This window comes from Trichechus manatus, unplaced genomic scaffold (genome assembly GCF_000243295.1).
Source record: "Trichechus manatus latirostris isolate Lorelei unplaced genomic scaffold, TriManLat1.0 scaffold00135, whole genome shotgun sequence".
NCBI lineage: Eukaryota > Metazoa > Chordata > Mammalia > Sirenia > Trichechidae > Trichechus > Trichechus manatus.
In genome coordinates, this window is record NW_004444071.1 from 6,025,013 (window position 1) to 6,044,616 (window position 19,604).

Here is a 19,604-nt window from a genome sequence, read left to right on the forward strand (position 1 = left end):
ATCCCTGTCAGAGCAGTTGGTAGAGGTAGCTGGGCACCATCTAGTTGTACTGGACTCAGTCTGGTGGAGGCTGTGGTAGTTGTGGTCCATTAGTCTTTTGGACTAATCTTTCCTTTGTGTATTTGGTTTTCTTCATTCCCCTTTGCTCCAGATGGTGTGGGATCAGTGGAGTATCTCAGATAGCCACTCACAAGCTTTTAAGACCCCAGAAACTACTCACCAAAGTAGGATGTAGAATATTTTCTTTATAAACTATGTTATGCCAATTGAGCTAGATGTCCCTCAAGACCATGGTCCCAGGCTGTCAACTCAGTAATTTGGCCCCTCAGGGAGTCTGGATGTGTCTATGAAGCTTCCATGATATTGCCTTGGTCAAATTGTGCTGGCTTCCCGAGTATTGTGTACTATCTTACCCTTCACCAGTTACCACTCATCTATTATCTATTTAGTGTTTTTCCCTCTCCCCATCTCCCTTCGGTTATAACCATCAAAGATTGTTTCTTTTCATGTGTAAACCTTTTTATAAGTTTTTATAATAGTAGTCTCACACAATATTTGTCCTTTTGTGATTGACTTATTTCACTCAGCATAATACCCTCCAGATTCATCCATGTTGTGAGATGTTTTGAAGATTCATCAACAATTTTTATGGTTGCATAGTACTCCATAATGTGTATATACCATAGTTTGCTTATCCATTCATCTGTTGATAGACACTTAGGTTGTTTCCATCTTTTTGCTATTGTGAATAATGCTGCAATGAACATGGGTGTGCATATGTCTATTTGTGTGATGGCTCTTATTTCACTGGAATATAGTCCTAGGAGTGGGATTGCTGGATAGTATGGTATGTCTATTTCTAGCTTTTTAAGGAAGCACCCTATCATTTTCCAAAATGGTTGTACCATTTTGCATTCCAACCAGCAGTGTATAAGAGTTCCAATCTCCCTGCAGCATCTCCAACATTTGTTATTTTCTGTTTTTTTGATTCATGCCAGTAATGTTGGGGTGAGACGGTATCTTATTGGGGTTTTGATTTGCATTTCTCTAATGGCTGGTGATCGTGAGCATTTCCTCATGTATCTGTTAGCCGCCTGAATGTCTTCTTTGGTGTCAGTTCATATCCTTTGCCCCTTTTTTAATTGAATTATTTGTCTTTTTGTTGTAGAGGTGTTCGATTTTCCTATAGATTTTAGAGATTAGACCTTTGTTGAATTTGTCATGGCCAAAAAAGTTTTCCCAGTCTGTAGATTCTCTTTTTACTCTTTTGGTGAAGTCTTTTGATGAGCATAAGTGTTTAATTTTTAGAAGATCCCGGTTATCTAACTTATCTTCTGGTGTTTGTGTACTGTTAGTTACAGTTTCTATTCTGTTTATGCCATGTATTAGGGCCTCTAGCATTGGCCCTATTTTTTCTTCCGTGATCTTTATAGTTTTTGGTTTATATTTAGGTCTTTGATCCATTTTGAATTAGTTTTTGTGTATGGTATGAAGTATGGGTCCTGTCTCGTTTTTTTGCAGATAGACATCCAGTTTTGTCAGCACCATTTGTTAAAAAGATTGTCTTTTCCCCACTTAAAGGACTTTGGGCCTTTGTTGAAGATCAGGTGACCATAGGTGGTTGGATTTACATCTGGGTTCTCAATTCTGTTCCATTGGTCAATGTGTCTGTCATTGTACCAGTACCAGGCTGTTTGACCATTATAGCTCTATAGTAGGTTCTGAGGTCAGGTAGTGTGAGTCCTCCTACTTTCTTCTTCTTCAGTAATGCTTTACTTATCTGGGGCCTCTTCCCTTTCTATATACAGTTAAAGATTAGTTTTTCTATCTCATTAAAGAATGCTGTTAGTATTTGGATCGGGATTGCACTGTACTTGTAGGTTGCTTTAGGTAGAATTGATATTTTCACAATGTTGAGTTTACCTATCCATGAGCATGGTTTTTTTTTCCATTTCTGTAGGTCTCTTTTGGTTTTTTTGCAGTAGTATTTTGTAGTTTTTTTTTGTATAGGTCTTTTACATCCCTGGTTAGATTTATTTCTAAGTATTTCATTTTTTTAAGGGCTATTATAAATGGGATTGCTTTCCTGATTTTCCTTTTGTAGTTCTCTTTATTGGTGTATAGGAATGTAACTGATTTTCGTATGGTTATTTTGTATTCTGCTACTCTGATGAATTTTCCAATTAGTTACAGTAGTTTTCTTGTGGAGTCTTTTGGGTTCTCTGTGTATAGTATCATATCATCTGCAAACAGGGATAGTTTTACTTCTTCCTTACCAATTTGGATGCCCTTTATTTCTTTTTTTTTGCCCTACTGCTCTAGCTAGAACTTCCAGCACAATATTAAATGTTGCTGTTGTTGTTAGGTGCTTTTGAGTAGGTTCCAACTCATAGTGACCCTACGTACAACAGAACAAAACACTGCCTGGTCCTGCACCATCCTCACAATCGTTGTTATGCTTGAGCCCATTGTTGCAGCCACTGTGTCAATCCATCTCGTTGAGGGTCTTCCTCTTTTTCACTGACTTTACTTTACCAAGTGCGATGTCCTTCTTCAGGGACTTGTCCCTCCTGATAACATGCCCAAAGTATGTGAGACGTAGTCCCACCATCCTTGCTTCTAGGGAGCACTCTGGCTATACTTCATCCAAGACAGACTTGTTTGTTCTTTTGGCAGTCCATGGTATATTAAATTTTCTTTGCCAACACCATAATTCAAAAGCATCAATTCTTCTTTATTGATGTCCATCAAGTCTTCCTTATTCATTATCCAGATTTTGCATGCATATGAGGTGATTGAAAACACTATGGCTTGAGTCGGGCACACCTTAGTCTTCAAGGTGACATCCTGGCTTTTTAACACTTTAAAGAGGTCTTTTGCAACAGATTTGCTCAATGCAATGCGTTGTTTGATTTCTTGAGCACTGCTTCCACGGGTGTTGATTGTGGATCCAAGTGAAATGAAATCCTTGACACCTTAAATCTTTTCTCCGTTTATCATGGTGTTGCTTATTGGCCCAGTTGTGAGGATTTTTATTTTCTTTATGTTGAGGTGTAATCCATACTGAAGGCTGTGGTCTTTGATCTTCATCAGTAAGTGCTTCAAGTCCTCTTCATTTTAAACAAGGCAGGTTGTTAATGAGTCTTCCTCTAATCCTGATGCCCTGTTCTTCTTTATGTAGTCCAGCTTCTCAGAGTGTTTGCTCAGCATACAGATTGAAAAAATATAGTGAAAGGATACAACCCTGATGCACACTTTTCCTTGCTTTATACTACACAGTATACTCTTGTTCTGTTGGAATGACTGCCTCTTGATCTATGTACAGGTTCCTCATGAGTACAATTAAGTGTTCTGGAATTTCCATTCTTCACAATGTTATCCATAATTTGTTATGATCCACACAGTCAAATGCCTTTACATAGTCAATAAAACACGTGTAAACATCTTTCTGGTATTCTCTGTTTTCAGCCAGGATCTATCTGACATCAGCAATGATATCCCTGGTTCCACATCCTCTTCTGAATCCAGTTTGAATTTCTGGCAGCTCCCTGTCGATGTACTGCTGCAGCTGCTTTTGAATGATCTTCAACAAAATTTTACTTGCGTGTGATATTAATGATATTGTTTCATAATTTCCACATTCTGTTGGATCACCTTTCTTGGGAATAGGCATAAATGTGGATCTCTTCCAGTCAATTGGCCAGGTAGCTGTCTTCCAAATTTCTTGGCATAGACAAGTGAGCACTTCTAGCGCTGCATCTCAGTTGGTATTCTGTCAGTTCCTGGAGTCTTGTCTTTCACCAATGCTTTCAGTACAGCTTGGACCTCTTCCTTCAGTACCATAGGTTCCTCATTATATGCTACCTCCTGAAATGGTTGAACATTGATCAATTCTTTTTCATATAGTGACTCTGTATTCCTTCCGTCTTCTATTGGTGGTTCCTGTGTTGTTTAATATTTTCTCTGTAGAATTCTTCAGTATTGCAATTCAAGGCTTGATTTTTTTCTTCAGTTCTTTCAGCTTGAGAAATGCCAAGCATGTTCTTCCCTTTTGGTTTTCTAACTCCAGGTCTTTACACATGTCATTATAATACTTTACTTTGTCTTCTCCAGCCACCGTTTGAAACCTTCTGTTCAGCTCTTTTACTTCTGCATTTCTTCCATTTGCTTTAGCTACTCGATGTTCAAGAGCAAGTGTCAGAGTCTCTTCTGACTTCCATTTTGGTCTTTTCTTTCTTTCCTGTCTTTTTAAATACCTTTTGCTTTCTTCATATATGATGTCCTTGATGTCATTTCACAGCTCGTCTGGTCTTTAGTCATTAGTGTTCACCACGTCAAATCTATTATTGTGATGGTCTCTAAATTCAGATGGGATATTCTCAAGGTTGTACTTTGGCTGTCGTGGACTTGTTGTAATTTTCTTTAGCTTCAAATTGAACTTGCATATGAGCAATTGATAGTCTGTTCCACAGTCAGCCCCTGGCCTAGCTGTGACCGATGATGTTGAGCTTTTCTGTCGTCTCTTTCCACAGATGTAGTAGATTTGATTCCTCCGTATTCCATCTGGCAAGGTCCATGTGTATAGTCACTGTTTATGTTGGTGAAAAAAAGGTATGTGTTCCATTTTATTTTTCACTATTTCCAATTTTTCTAGAGTCATACTTTGTACATTCCACGTTCCGATTATTAATGAATGTTTGCAGCTGTTTCTTCTCATTTTGACTTGTGCCACATCAGCAAATGAAGGTCTCAAAAGCTTAACTCCATCCACGTCATTAAGGTCAACACTCCTTTGATGAGACAGCTCCTCCCCAGTCGTCTTTTGAGTGCCTTCCAACCTGAGGGGCTCATCTACTGGCAGTATATGAGACAATGTTCCACTGCTATTCATAAGGTTTTCCCTGGCTAATTCTTTTCAGAAGTAGACCACCAGGTCCTTCTTCCCAGTATGTCTTATTCTGGAAGCTCAGCTGAAACCTGTTCACCATGGGTGAGTCTACTGGTATTTGAATACTAGTGGCATAGCTTCCAGCATCACAGCAACATGCAAGCACCCATAGTATAACAAAATGACAGAACAATAAAGAGGGAATAAATGGTGTAGTTGTAGAATTTTCCAATGAAGAGTAAGTCAAGGTGATATCAACAAATAAAAGACTGGTTTAAACTTAGGAATGTCATTTTTTTAAAATGTTAAATAGGAGTGGTGATAAAAGGCAACCTTGTCTTGTTCCTGTTCTCAAGGAGAATGTTTTCAGCCCCTCTCCATTAAGAATTATGTTGGCTGTTGGTTTTGTATAAATGCTCATTAAGTTGAAGAATTTCTCTTCTATACCTATTAAGAATGGGTATAGAAGGAATGGGTGTTGGACTTTGTCGAATGCCTTTTCTGTGTTGATTGAGATGATCATATAATTATATTCTTTTATTTTATTTATGTGTTGTATTATGTTGATTGATTTTCTAATGTTGAATCATCCTTGTATACCTCGTGTAAATCACACTTGGTTGTCGTTTATTATTTTTTTTGATATGATGGTGAATTCTATTGGCTAGAATTTGTTGAGAATTTTTGCATCTATTTTCATGAGAGATATTGGTCTGTAATTTTCTTTTTTGTGGTGTCTTTGCCTGGTTTTGGTATCAGGGTTATGCTGGCTTCATAGAATGAATTTGGAAGTATCCCTTCCTTTTCTACATTTGGAAATAGTTTGAGTAGTACTGGTGCAAGCTCTTCTCTGAATGTTTGGTAGAATTCTCCAGTGAAGCCATCTGGTCCAGGGATTTTTTTTTTGTTGTTGTTGTTGGGAGTTTTTTAAATTACTGTTTCAATCTCTTCTCTTGTTATGGGTCTGTTCAGATTTTTGACTTCAGTTTGTGTTAGTTTAGGTGGGTATTGTATTTCTAGAAATTTGTCCATTTCCTCTAGGTTTTCAAATTTGTTGGAGTATAGTTTTTCATAGTACTCTGTTATGATCCTTTTTATTTCAGTTGGGTCTGTTGTAATGTTCCCCATTTCATTTCTTATTTAGATTATTTGTGTCCTCTCCTGTTTTTCCTTTGTCAGTTTGGCCAATGGTTTGTCAATTTGGTTGATCCTTTCAAAGAACCAACTTTTGGTTTTGTTGATTCTTCTATTGTTTTTCTGTTTTCTATTTCATTTATTTCTGCTCTGATCTTTATTATTTCCTTTCTTCAGGTGGCTGTGGTCTTCTTTTGCTGTTCTCTTTCTATTTGTTCGAGTTGTGTAGCTAATATTTTGTCCCTTACTTCTTTTTTGATGTGTGCATCTGCTGCTATTAATTGACCTCTGAGCAGTGCTTTTGCTGTGTCCCAAAAGTTTTGGTATGATATATTTTCATTGTCATTTGATTCTAGGAATTTTTTGATTCCATCTTTGATTTCTTCTATTACCCAGTGGTTTTTAAGCAGGGTTTTATTCAGTTTCCATGTATTTGATTTCTTTTCCTTGTTCTTCCTGTTATTAATTTCTAGTTTGATGGCATTGTAATTGGAGAAGATACTTTGTATTATCTCAATGTTTTGCATTTTGTTGAGGGTTGCTTTGTGGCCTAAGTTGTGGTCTATTCTGGAGAACGTTCCATGTGCGTTGGAAAAGAATGTGTACTTTGTTGCTGTTGAGTGGAGTGTTCTATATATGTCTATGAGGTTAAGTTGGTTGATTATGGCCTTTAGATGTTCTATATCTTTCTTGATGTTCTGTCCTTTACCAAGAGTGGTGTGTTGAAGTCTTCTACTATTATTGTGGAACTGACAATTTCTCTCTCCAGTGCTGTTAGAGTTTGTTTTACATATTTGGAGCCCTGTCATTGGGTGCATAGATATTTATTATGGTTATGTCCTCATGGCAGATTGTCCCTTTATTCATTATATAATGACCTTCCTTGTCTTTTATGGCAGATTTTGTTTTAGAATTTATTTTATCTGAGATTAGCATTGCCACTCCTGCTCTTTTTGGGTTGCTGTTTGCTTGATATATTTTTTCCATCCTTTGATTTTTAATATATTTATGTCTTTATTTCTAAGGTGTGTTTCTTGTAGACAGCATATTGGTGGTCCTGCTTTTTATCCATTCTGTCACTCTCTGTCTCTTTATGGGTGCATTTAAGCCATTTATATTCATTGTGATTATTGATAGGTGTGAGTTTATTGCTGTCATTTTGTAGTGCTTTTTTTTTTTGTGGTGCTGATATTTTCTTTGTTCCTGTTACTCTCCGTGCTGAATTCCTTTTGTTTGTGGATTTTTTTTTTGTTTCTTTTGTTTTTGTAGATTTTGTGTTTACTGAGACTTTATGTGTTTCTTCTTTCTTTTGAGGAGTAGGTTTGTTAACTTTCTTCGTGGTTACCTTGAAATTTACCCCTGTATTTCTAAGTTTAAACCAGCCTTTTATTACTTGATATCACCTTGACTTCCTCTCTATTTGAAAGTTCTATACCTATACCATTTATTCCCTCTTTTATTGTTCTGACATTGTTGTCATTTACACACTGACCTCCCTGGTTCCCTGTTGTGAATCTTTTAGTTTTGTTTTATCCTTGAGAGTTTATTACTTAGGTTGGTATCTGGTTGATGCTCTCTTGTACCCTAGATTCAGGTGGTTGTCTGACGTTGCTTGTTCTCTAACTGAAGGACTCCCTTTAATAATTCCTGTAAGTTTGGTTTGGTTTTTACATATTCCCTTAATTTCTGTTAATCTGGAACTGTCCTAATTTCTTCATCATACTTGAGCAAGAATTTTGCAGGATATATTATTCTTGATTGGCAATTTTCTTATTTCAAGGTTTTATATATGTCATCCCATTGCCTTCTTGCCTGCATGGTTTCTACCAAGTAATCAGAGCTTAGTCTTATTGTTTCCCCTCTGTATGTGACTTTTTGTTTTTCTTGAGCTGCTCTCTTGATTCTTTCTCTGTCTTTGGCTTTAGTGAGTGTGATTATAATATGTCTTGGTGATTTTCTTTTGGGCTGTATCCTATATGGGGTTCGTTAAGCTTCTTGGATGGTCAGCTTTTCATCTTTCATGATAGTAGGGAAGTTTTCATCAGCAAATCTTCAATGATCCTCTGTGTGTTTTCCGTTTTCTCACCCTGCTCTGAAACTCCAATCACACACAAATTTTTGCTTTTGATTGTATCCCACATCATTCTCAGTGTTTCTTCATTTTTCTTTGTTCTTTTCTCTGATTTTTCCTCAAACAAAGTTGTATGCAAGGATTTGTCTTCAATTTCACTGATCTTGTCTTCTATTGTTTCACATTTACTCCTAAAACCTTCTATTGCACTCTCCATTTCTGCAATCTTGTTGTTTATCTTTTGGATTTCTAATTGCTGTTTTGGTATGATTTCTAGTTGTCTGTTTCTTTTGACATTTTGTTCCTGTATTGTTTTCCTGAATTCTTCCATTGTTTTGTTTGTATTTTCCATGATTCTGTCTATTTTTTTTCTTAATTTTGTCTGTATTTTCCTTCATCTCTTGGAGAGTCCTGAATATTAGAGTTTTGAATTCCCTATCAGGTAGTTCCAGTGCCTTTTCTTCTACCAGAAGGTCACCTGGTGTTTTATTTTGGATGCTTTCTGGGGCCATCATGTCCTTTTTTAAAATATGTTTTTGATACTGTCTGCTGTCTTTGGAGCATTCAGGAATTATTTTCTTTGTTTATTGTCGTAGATTTGTTCGTTTTGTCCTGCTTTTTGGTTTCATTTGGTTATGTCTGGGCATGTGGGCTGGGTGTAGTTCGTTGCTTGCTCATCTGTGGGCATGAAACTTCTCACCACCTTGTCCAGGGGTGCAGGGCTGGTTGCTCAGCTATGGTGCAGCAGGACAGGTTTAGCGGAGAGGGTGGGTCTTTTGCGGCATATACTGTGGCTGACTGGGCAGGGTCCAGTGGTCTGCACCTGTGCCACTTGGGGGTGTGGCACTTGGTGCATGGTGCAGATAGGTGGTAGGGAAGGGAGAGGATGTGATGTGTGGAACTAAGTGGGTGAGAGAAAGAAGATAGAGCCACCAAAGCAAAAAAAAAAAAAAAAAAGAAAGAAAGAAAAGGAAAAAGAAAAAATAAAAATAAAAAGTGAATAAAATGATGGCGCAGTAGGATTCGGTGGGTAGGGGCAGGGAAGACCCTGCAAGGCTGTGTGCTAGTGGCTTTCTAGCTGAGCAGTGCAGCTTGGCCTGTCAAGAAGGGGCATGGGCAGTGCACAGGGCTACGTGAGCTGGAGAAAGGAAAGAGAGAGAAGAAAAGAAAAACAAAACATCAAAAATCGAAACAAACCAAACTAAAAAAACAAAACAAAAACAACAACAGCAACAAATAAATATGGTGCTGGGGAAGCTGACCATTGAGAGTGGGGCAGAATTGGGGTGGTGGCGAGTTGATGTCTCTCTTGCCCAGTAGTGCAGCAGAGCCTGTTGAGAAGGGGCAGAGGCAGTGCAGGGCCTAGATAGGAGGGAGAAGCAAAAGCGAGAAGGAGAAATACAAAGAAAAATAAAAAAAATGTGGTGCTGAGGGAGTCGGCCTATGGGGGCAGCACAGATCTGGTGAGGCCGTGTGCCAGAGACACAGGAGAACTTTTGGATGTTGGTCTCAGCTACCCAAGGAGCTCTGTTTTCTCCCACACTTGCCATCCACTCTCTATGGTGCCTTCTAGGCAGAACTTCTTGCTGAGCACTAGGTCAGAAAGAACAATTTTGGATGAGACCTCAGTGAGGGGATAAGGGGTTGGGAGAGGGGCACTAGGCAAAACTAGCTAGAAAGAAGAACTGGAATGCCATGAAGCATCCACGGGCTGGGACTGGGGAGACCAGGTTGATGGTGTGAGTTATTGCTGATCTAGGCTCTGGCTCACAGGCTGGCTGAAAACCCTCCAGGACAGCCAGCTGCCAGCTCTGCCAACATTTACAACATTGCTCATTCTCTAGGGAAAACTCAGGATAATTCCACAGGATAAAGTGTTGAGAATCATGCCAAAATCTAGTTTTATTTATTTTTTTTTAGGGGCAGGTGAGGAAGAGTGTATGAGGTATAAAGAAACATTTATTAAAACAACAACAATAATAAACAACTGTAATTCAATAATGAGCCTACTCAGAAGCCTATTAGGGCAATTCTTGATTATCTGAGTACTTAGAGTTTCCCTTATGGATTTTACTGACCTTCCCTTTTCTCTCTCTCTGAAAGCTTATCTCTTTCACATGCCACTGGTTATTAATAGTACCTTCAGAAAACTCAAGAGAGGAGGGTAAGGCTGTGAAATCACTTAGTCAAATATTCCTTTCACCCAGTTTAGAGGAGACAGTTCAAGTTAATGGAATATCTCACGGTCCCCATAAAATGCACGGGAACCACACAGGTACCATATGGACAGGTACACAGACACATACTGACACAGAGTCCATGCCAGAAGTACACACACACACACACACACACACACACACAAATACACACAGGTGAATACATATAGAAGTACACACTGGCACACACACAGGCACATATAAAGAGGCATTTGCACTCAAGCACACACATAGAGAAGTTAACAGACACACACATGTACATTCAGAAGTATGCACACATAGAAGTATACATGTACAGATACATAACTGAAGCATTTGCACTCAGGTACATACAGAAGTTAATACTAACAGAATTTAATACACACAGGTACACACACCAAAATAAGCAGAGGCACACACACACAGAATTGTACATACACAAGCACACACAGCAGTAACTGTGGGCTTCATTTCCACGATTAGCACAGATAATACAGAGTTGGCACTATCTGTTTTCCACCATGTAACAACAATCCCTGATGTCTCTTCACAGTTTTTCAAAGATTTTTCATATACATTATTTCATTTGGGGTGGAGGAAACATCACTGTCTTCACTTTACAAATGTGGAAACCCAGAGAGATTAGGCAATTGGCTCAAGGCCACATAGCTAATAACTGACTGAGCCGGGACTAGGTCTCATCATTCTCGGAGTTGTTTTACTCTGCTGCCTGAACGAGGATGGAATGCAGAGCATAGTAACAAGCTTTTGCAAGTGCTCAAAACATTGCAAATAACTTAATAACAGCAAAGGACATAAACATTTCCATTTTTCAAAACTGCATGGCCAGAGGACTGTGATGGACCTGCCCCCATCTCAATAAACACCCAGACGATTAAAGAGGGCAGAACAGTCTCTTACTTACCATTTAGAAGATTGATGTTGAGAAAAAGTAGTAGAATGAGAACAACTGTGGATGCCACATTTTCCTTCATGTTGGCGCCCTTCTCTTTCTACCGGAAATGTCTCAGAGGCTCACTGGAAGAGAAGACACCAGGCAGCTTGTGTGACTGACAGTCTGCTCAGGCATACGTTCCACTTTAATCTGGACGTTTGCAACGGATTCCTCTCCTTGCCTAACGTGAATGACAAAACAGGGGGAAAGGAATGTAGGAAAATGGAACATGGTTGGATGGCTTGGCTCAGAAGCACCAGTTCACACATGCTGGGAAAAATTCCACCAGCAGAGGTCATCAGATGACAACAGAGAGAGTTCAAGGGAGCCACTCTGCAGTCAGCTCCTTTGCACACATCCCAAAGAAAAATTGTTCTCTTTCTACCCTGCCATTCCCCAGCAATATATAACCCATTCTATGTGACATAGGTTGTGTCCACATACCTCACAAGATAACCATTCCAGGAGGGCTCTGGCTCTGATCCACCAGCCAAAAATTAGCTGGGCTGAAAAGTCAGTATCCTCAATAAAATTCCAGTCTGGCCCAACTGATGCCACCAAGTTAGGAGGGCATCCTCTAAAGGTTTAGGGTGCGAAGGTCCTGGAACCCTTCTAGGCTATGAAAGACCACACAGTGAACTCTAGTGAACCTCCACGTGATTTCTTTTTCTCTTTGAAAAAGCCCATAAATAAGAGATGATAAACCCCAGTAATAATTTAAATCCCTTGGGTTCAGAGTGTTAAGTAAATTTTAAACCTGCAGGGGTTGAATGTCTGGAGCAATTTATTATTAATATTATAATTTTTACTCTTGGAACAAGTTTCAAAGCCTGTAAATGCCCTTCATAGAAAAAAGGATTTTCAAAGACAGTTGAAAAAGGCTCATTAGTCTTGTTGGACTTCAAAAAACTCTCACAAAACAATAGATTTCATGAACTAAGTATAAATTCTCAGAAACACATGACTTAAATTTCCCTTTAAATTTCATGGTTTTTTAAATCACAGGAAGAAAATCCAGGAGCAAAGCTGCCCATCTTGGGATATTTGAAAAGGGTGAGTGTTGTTTGTTGAGCCCCTAAAAGACCAACCTTTGTCCATTCCTGCTGACCAGAAGTTGGCTCTCATCTGCCAGCTGGACACCACCTAATGGACAACTTCTGGAGGGCTTTTTCCACCTGTTACTACTCCATTAGAGACATACTAAGAAATAGAATCTTAGTGACAACAGAGTTTTGAGACACATATTAATGCACCTGCTCCAGTAACTGATCCCAGATGAACTGTGAGGTAGCCTGTGCGTTGTTCTTTGGGGGCCTTGTACTTGCTCTTCCAAGATTCCTTCCAAATGCCTCTGAGGCTGTGCATTCTATACTACCTTTTCCTCAAACCCCTTAGGCTCAGCTAATTGAGACTGTTATTAAAGGCTCGTAATAGGTTTAACCAGGGCTTTGACTGGTTCATTCTGGTTTGACTCCCTGCTGAGAATTTGCATTTCCATGCCAGATATACTGAATCAGAATCCACATTTGAACAAGATCCCCAGGTGAGTCTTATGTATACCACACAGTGAACTCTAGTGAACTGCTCTGTGGGAGAAAAGACCTGGCGATCTGCTCCAGTAAAGATTAAACCTACTGCTGTCGAGTTGATTCCAACTCATAGCGACCCTATGGGACAGAGTAGTACTGCCCCGTAGGGTTTCCAAGGAGCAGTTGGTGGATTTGAACTGCCAACCTTTTGGTTAGCAGCCAAGCTCTTAACCACTGTACCACCAGTGCTTCTAAAAGATAACAGCCTAGGAAAGCCTATGGGAGCAGTTCTACTCTATTGTATAGGGTTGCTATGAATTGGAATTGATTAGACGGCACACAAGAACAACAACGGGTTTAAAATAAGGCCTACCACTTATGGGACACCTATTACAGGCAGTGCTAAGTATCTTAATCATTTAAATTTCATTTAGCCTTCACAACAGCCCCATGAGTAGGTACAGGTTATTACCATTCCTTTTCACAGGTGAGGAAACTCAAGTACAGAGAGGTTGAGTAAATTGTTAGTCACATGCCACTGGGAGAGTGAAATCTGGCACTTAGAGCATCTGGCAAATCATCCTGAATTATGGGAAGTCTGAGATGGATGGTGCAATTATTCCCCCTTCTACACGGGAGACAGTGGAAACGTAAGCCCCAACATGAGCAACACTCCAAGCCTCATACATGTGTGGAGTCCCTGGTAGGAGCAGGCAAACCAGGGCTGCAGAGAGGAAATCTCAGCTACTGGCTCTCCTCGGTCCCAAACCAAACCAAACCCGTTGTTGTCGAGTACTTTCTGACTCATAGCGATCCAGTGTGTTACAGAGTAGAACTGGGTTTGAATACCAACCTTTAGGTTAGTAGTTGAGACAAACTGTTTGTGCCACCCAGGGACCTTTTCCTTAGCCCAGGGGATCTCAAACACTCTTGACCTTACTAATCCAGCTTCACTAGGCACATATGAAAACCAAACCAAAACAACAGTTGCTGTCGAGTCAATTCTGACTGATGGTGACGACCCCATGTGTGTCAGAGTAGAACTGTGCCCCATATGGTTTTCAACGGCTGATATTTTTGGAAGTAGATCACCAAGTCTTTTTACCTAGGCACCTCTGGGTGGACTCAAACCTCCAACCTTTCAGTTAGTACCTGAGCACACTTTTTGCACCATCCAGGGACTCTAGGTACATAGTCCCTGAAGAAAATGAGTCCTTTCCCCTGGTGACCTGGTGACCTCAGCCTGACTTGGGGATGAGAGTCTGGCCATCAGTTGAAGGATTTGTATAACATCCCTTTGTTGACACTTCCCTGAATCAAAATGCTTGAGATCAACAATCACCCCTTGCAGGCAAGGTCAAACGCTATCCAGACAGCTCTTCCAAATCAGACTGCGAGTGTTTTGCAGAAGAAATGCTGGGGTGGGGAGCAGAGCAGAGGCCTGGCCGGAGCAGATACTGTCCAATCTACTTCTACTTCCTATGGGCTGGTTCAGGCTCAAAGACACTCTCCTAAAAAATACCTTCCTATAACAATGTTTTCAGGAAGCATTTTACAGACTAAAAAGAAACAACTTTTATCTGGGGTTTCCTGAGATGTATTCTGGGTTCACTTTCTAATGCCTTAAAACCCCTGCGCCAGGGAATTAGATGTACCCACAATAGTGTAGTTATGGTGTTTCAGTAATGATTTCCCAACTCATCATGTATTTTACTTACAGCAGGGCAAACACAGTGGGGTAAGTAAACAGTTATAAAGAAATATAACCGCAGCTGCTCACCCATAAGGGTGCTAATGCTGGATGCTAATTCTGATCACCCATTGTGGGGCCTCCCAGCACTGGGAACATGTCCCGCTTGTCCATTGACCATTTTTCATAGCTGGCAGACACGAGGCTACGGGTAAATATGGTTTTTTGTCTCCCTGAGTCCACCACTCATCTTGATCTACAGCAAGCATGACCCTTCTTATTCATCCCAGTTGGGATTGGGACACTCAAAGAGGGTTAACGGCCTACTTTTAATAATAGTTACAAGTAACAAATGGCTCCAAACATTTGGAGTCCAATTAGCAAAACATCAAACTCCCACACTCAGCCCAAGGACAACTATATGAAGCTTCACGCCTCACTAGCAACCTGGGTATGTTTGTGGTTTAAAAATGCAAGACTTGGAACTGAATAGCAGGTTTGTAGCAAGTCAGCAGCCCCCACACCTGGCCCATGTCTATCTGCCTTGACTTCCTTGCTTCTGAATGCTAAGACTCTCCCATCTTTATGCCCTTCCCCATTATCTTTTTCAAATATTCCTTCTCACCGTGCTATGTCCCATTGTGGTATGACTTTAATGAAACTCCTTCTTCCTCAGTTTGCCCTGCATCAGCTCTGATCCTGTTCAGATCCTCTCTTTCTAGAAGCCTTCATTCATCACTTTGTTGCTTTGAGTCTCTTCCATAGAGGCCAACAGTTGAGACACAAGTCCAGCAACCTGTACCCTGGCAGCTTGCACTTTTGAGAAACAGAGCCACTCTCTCCAGATGGAAAATCAGGGCCACAGTCACATGGCCTGAACTGATCCTACTATGCACACTAGGGCGGTGTGCCACCAGAGAGGAGGCAGCATGGCCTTCTGAAAGTTAAAAATAAAGATTTGAGTTTCCAACCCACCTCACTCTGCTGCCTATTTCTGCTCTCCTCAACCCCTCGTCCTCTGTGATAGCCACCATTGGAGTTCATCTGCACATTCGACACCCCCAGCCCTGAGCCAAACGTGAATGCCAGCAATCTCAGCTCTATCATTTTGTGGGACATGCTCCCAAGACCTGGTGTAAGGTGAGCCCTGGGATGAGTGCAGTTCTGCCCTGTCCTGCCTTATCTGCCACTGTCCTTTCAATGCTCTGCTCAGATTTTCCCCTCAATTTTCCTGACTCTAGAAATGGACCTAACTTTCTCTGAAGCCCTACCTAGCTCTTATAATTCCAATTCCTTGATGGACAAGCAGGGTCCAATCCAAGATTTGGATTTTTTAAAAGACTGTCACACATATGCACAAATCACAAGTATACAGCCCAATGAATTATTGCAAAGTCAATACACCTGTGTTACCACTCAGTTTGAGAAAGAACAACACCCCAGAAATCCCCCTTATGCCACCTCTCAATCTCTACCCACTGCTTCCCTAAAGGAAACACTCTCCTGACTTCTAACATGACAGATTAGTTTTGCCTACTTTTGAACTTTATGTAAATGGAATCATGTAGTATGCACTTTATGAGTGGGTGTGTCTGGCTTCTTTCATTCCACGTTGTGCCATTCACCCTTGTTGTTACGTGTAGTTTTACTAATTTTCATTTAATCTTGTTCATCTCTATTCATACATCATATGAATCATTTATTCATTCAACTGTTGATGAACATTTGAGTTGTTTCCAGTTTTTGCCAGACTTTGGATTTTGCTAAGACTGAAAGGCTACGATCAAGACTCGGATGGCAGGGGAGCCCTGTACCCCGCATATCAACTTTAGGCTCCTTGCCAACTTCAATTCTTCACCATAAATGGTTAGTAGACTGCCTGCTATACCTCCTGACTATTAACCCAAATTAAATTTCAAATGCCTTTCTTGTACCTCAAAAATGCAAAAAGTCTCTTTTCTAGTAAACAAATTTTAAGTGCAACCATCCATTGTTTTAGGAGTTAGGCTACATACTGGGTGCCTTCTTTGGAGTCTGCCAGATTGGGGTCCTCTGTCCACTGGGTCTCCTTACTTGCCACGCTCCACCTGAGTTAGATGTTCTGAAACTAAAATAACAGGGAACGAATCCCAAATGTGCACTTTGTCTACCAGGAGTCTGGGTTTTCTTTCTAATACAAAATGCCAACATTAAGTTTCGAAAACAGAGGACATAGTCTGCTCAGGGTGGGGACAGCAGCAGGAGGGATTAGCTATTGCACACCAGGCTCCAGATTAAGATTACTACACTAACTCTGCCCAAAGCCAATGACTCTGAATGAATAAGTCAATCAATGAAGTCTTAAAGGAACAAAAAAACAAAAACAAACAAACAAAAAGCAAGACTCTAAGATATGGGATGAAATTCTGCATATGGGATAACTAGTCCTATGCTAATATTTCCAAACACTCGATTTGGAGCCAGCGTAGTTTTCTCCATTCGACAGGAGAGTTCAAAGATATTTCGAAGATATGACAACTACCTTTTTTTTTTTAAAAAAAAATTATTGTGCTTTAGGTGAAAGTTTACAGCTCAGGTTAATTTCTCATTCAAAAATTTATACACATATTGTTTTGTGACATTGGTTGCAATCCCCACAATATGACAGCATGCTCTCCCTTTCCACCTTGGGTTCCCTGTGTCCATCTGTCCAGTTGCTGTCCCTTCCTGCTTTCTTGTCTTGCTTTGGACAGGAGTTACTCATTTGGTCTCATATATTTGATTGGACTAAGAAGCACATTCCTCATGTGTGTTATTTTTTGTTTTATAAGCCTGTCTAATCTTCGTCTGAAAAGTGGGCTTCAGGAATGGTTTCAGTTCTGGATTAGCAGAGTGTCCAGGTGGCCATAGTTTCAGGAGCTCCTCCAGTCTCTCTCAGACCATTAAGTCTGGTCTTTTTTCGTCAATTTGAATTCCGTTCTACATTTTTCTCCTGCTGTGTCTAGGATTCTCTGCTGTGATCCCTGTCAGAGTGTTTGTTGGTGGTAGCCAGGCACCATCTAGTTCTTCTGGTCTCAGGCTGGTGGAGTCTCTGGTTCATGTGGTGCTTTAGTCTTCTGGGCTAACATTTTCCTTGCGTCTTTGGTTTTCTTCATTCTCCTTTGCTCCGGATGGGATGGGACCAAGAGATGAATCTTAGATTGCCCCTCGCAAGCTTTTAAGACCCCAGACACTACTTACCAAAGTGGGATGTAGAACATTTTCTTTGTGAAATATGTTATGCCAATTGACCTAGATGAGCCCCGAGACTATGGTCCCCAGCCCCCAGCCCCAGGTACTCGGTCACTCAAAGTGTTTGGATGTGTCTAGGAAACTTCTATGTTTTTACTTTGGTCCAGTTGTACTGACTTCCCCTATACTGTGTGTTGTCCTTCGCTTCACCGAAGTTGACATCTGTCTACTATCTAGTTAGTGATTTCTCTTCCCCCTCACTCCCCAGCCTCGTAACCATCAAAGAATACGTTTTCTCTGTGTGTAAACCTTTTCTTGAGTTCTTATAATAGCAGTCCCTTATAATATTTGTCCTTTTGTGACTGACTTATTTCACTTAGCATAACGTCCTCCAGATTCATCCACGTTGTGAAATGTTTCATGAATTCATCATTGTTCTTTATTGTTGCACAGTATTCCATTGTGTGTATGTACCATAATTTGTTTATTCATTCGTCTGTTGATGGGCACTTAGGTTGTTTCCATCTTTTTGCTATTGTGAGTAGTGCTGTAATGAACATGAACGTGCATACGTCTGTTTATGTGATGGCTCTTATTTCTCTAGGGTATATTCCTAGGAGGGGGATTGTTGAATCATATGGTATTTCCTTTTCTAGCTTTTTAAGGAAGTGCCATATCATTTTCCAAAGTGGTTGTACCATTTTATATTCCCACCAGCAGTGCATAAGAGTTCAGATCTCCCCATAACTTCTCCAACATTTGTTATTTTGTGTTTTTTGGATTAATGTCAGTATTGTCAGGGTGAGATGGTATCTCAATGTAGTTTTGATTTGCATTTCTCTAATGGGCTAATGATTGCAAGCATTTCCTCCTGTGTATGTTAGCTGCCTGAATGTCTTCTTTGGTGAAGTGTCTGTTCATGTGCTTTGCCCACTTTTAACTGGATTATTTGTTTTTTTTGTTGTTGAAGTGTTGCGGTATCTTGTAGATTTTAGAGATTAGACCCTTGTCAGATATGTCGTAGCAAAAATTTTTTTTTCCTCAGTCTGTACACTCTCTTTTACTCTTTTGGTGAAGTCTTTTGATGAGCATAAGTGTTTAACTTTTAGGCGCTCCCAGTTATCTAGTTTCTCTTCTGGTGTTTGGGCATTGTTAGTTATGGTTTATATTCTATTTATGCCATATAGTAGGGCCCCTAGTGTTGTCCCTATTTTTTCTTCCATGATCTTTATTGTTTTAAATTTTGTATTTAGGTCTTAGATCCGTTTTGAGTTAGCTTTTGTGTATAGTATGAGATATGAATCTTATCTCATTTTGTTACAGATGGACATCCAGTTATGCCAGCACTGTTTGTTAAAGAGATTGTCCTTTCTGCATTTAACAAACATTGGCCCTTTGTCAAATATCAGCTGCTCATGGATGGATTTATGTCTGGTTCTCAATTCTGTTATATGTCTGTTGTTCTACCAGTACCAGGCTCTTTTGACTACTGTCGCTGTATAAGAGGTTCTAATATCACGCAATGTGAGGCCTCCTACTTTGTTCTTCAGTAATGCTTTGCTTATCTATGGCCTGTTCCCTTTCCATATAAAGGTAATGATTCTTTTCTCTATCTCATTAAAGAATGCCATTGGAATTTGGATCAGGATTGCATTGTATCTGTAGATTGCTTTGGGTAGAACTGACATTTTCATAATGTTGAATCTACCTATCCATGAGCATGGTATTTTTTTCCACTAATGTAGGTCTCCTGGTTTCTTGCAGTACTGTTTTATAGTTTTCTTTGTATAGGTCTTTTACTTCCCTGGTCAGATTTCTTTCTTTCTTTCTTTTTTTTAATTGTACTTCAGGTGAAGGCTTACAGAACAAATAGTTTCTCATGAAACAGTAGTACACATATTGTTTTATGACATTGGTTAACAACCCCACAAC

General features: G+C 40.0%; 1 protein-coding gene across 1 annotated transcript in view; it reads right to left on the reverse strand.

The window, feature by feature from the left end:
* Window positions 1–19,604, reverse strand: part of PRLR (prolactin receptor) — a 158,712-nt gene that overhangs the window by 19,063 nt on the left and 120,045 nt on the right. Inside the window, exon 3 of the mRNA XM_004385244.2 lies at window positions 11,214–11,326. Within this exon, the coding sequence (XP_004385301.1) occupies window positions 11,214–11,283 (70 nt within the window). The 5' untranslated portion in view covers window positions 11,284–11,326. The remainder of the gene's footprint in view (window positions 1–11,213; window positions 11,327–19,604) is intronic.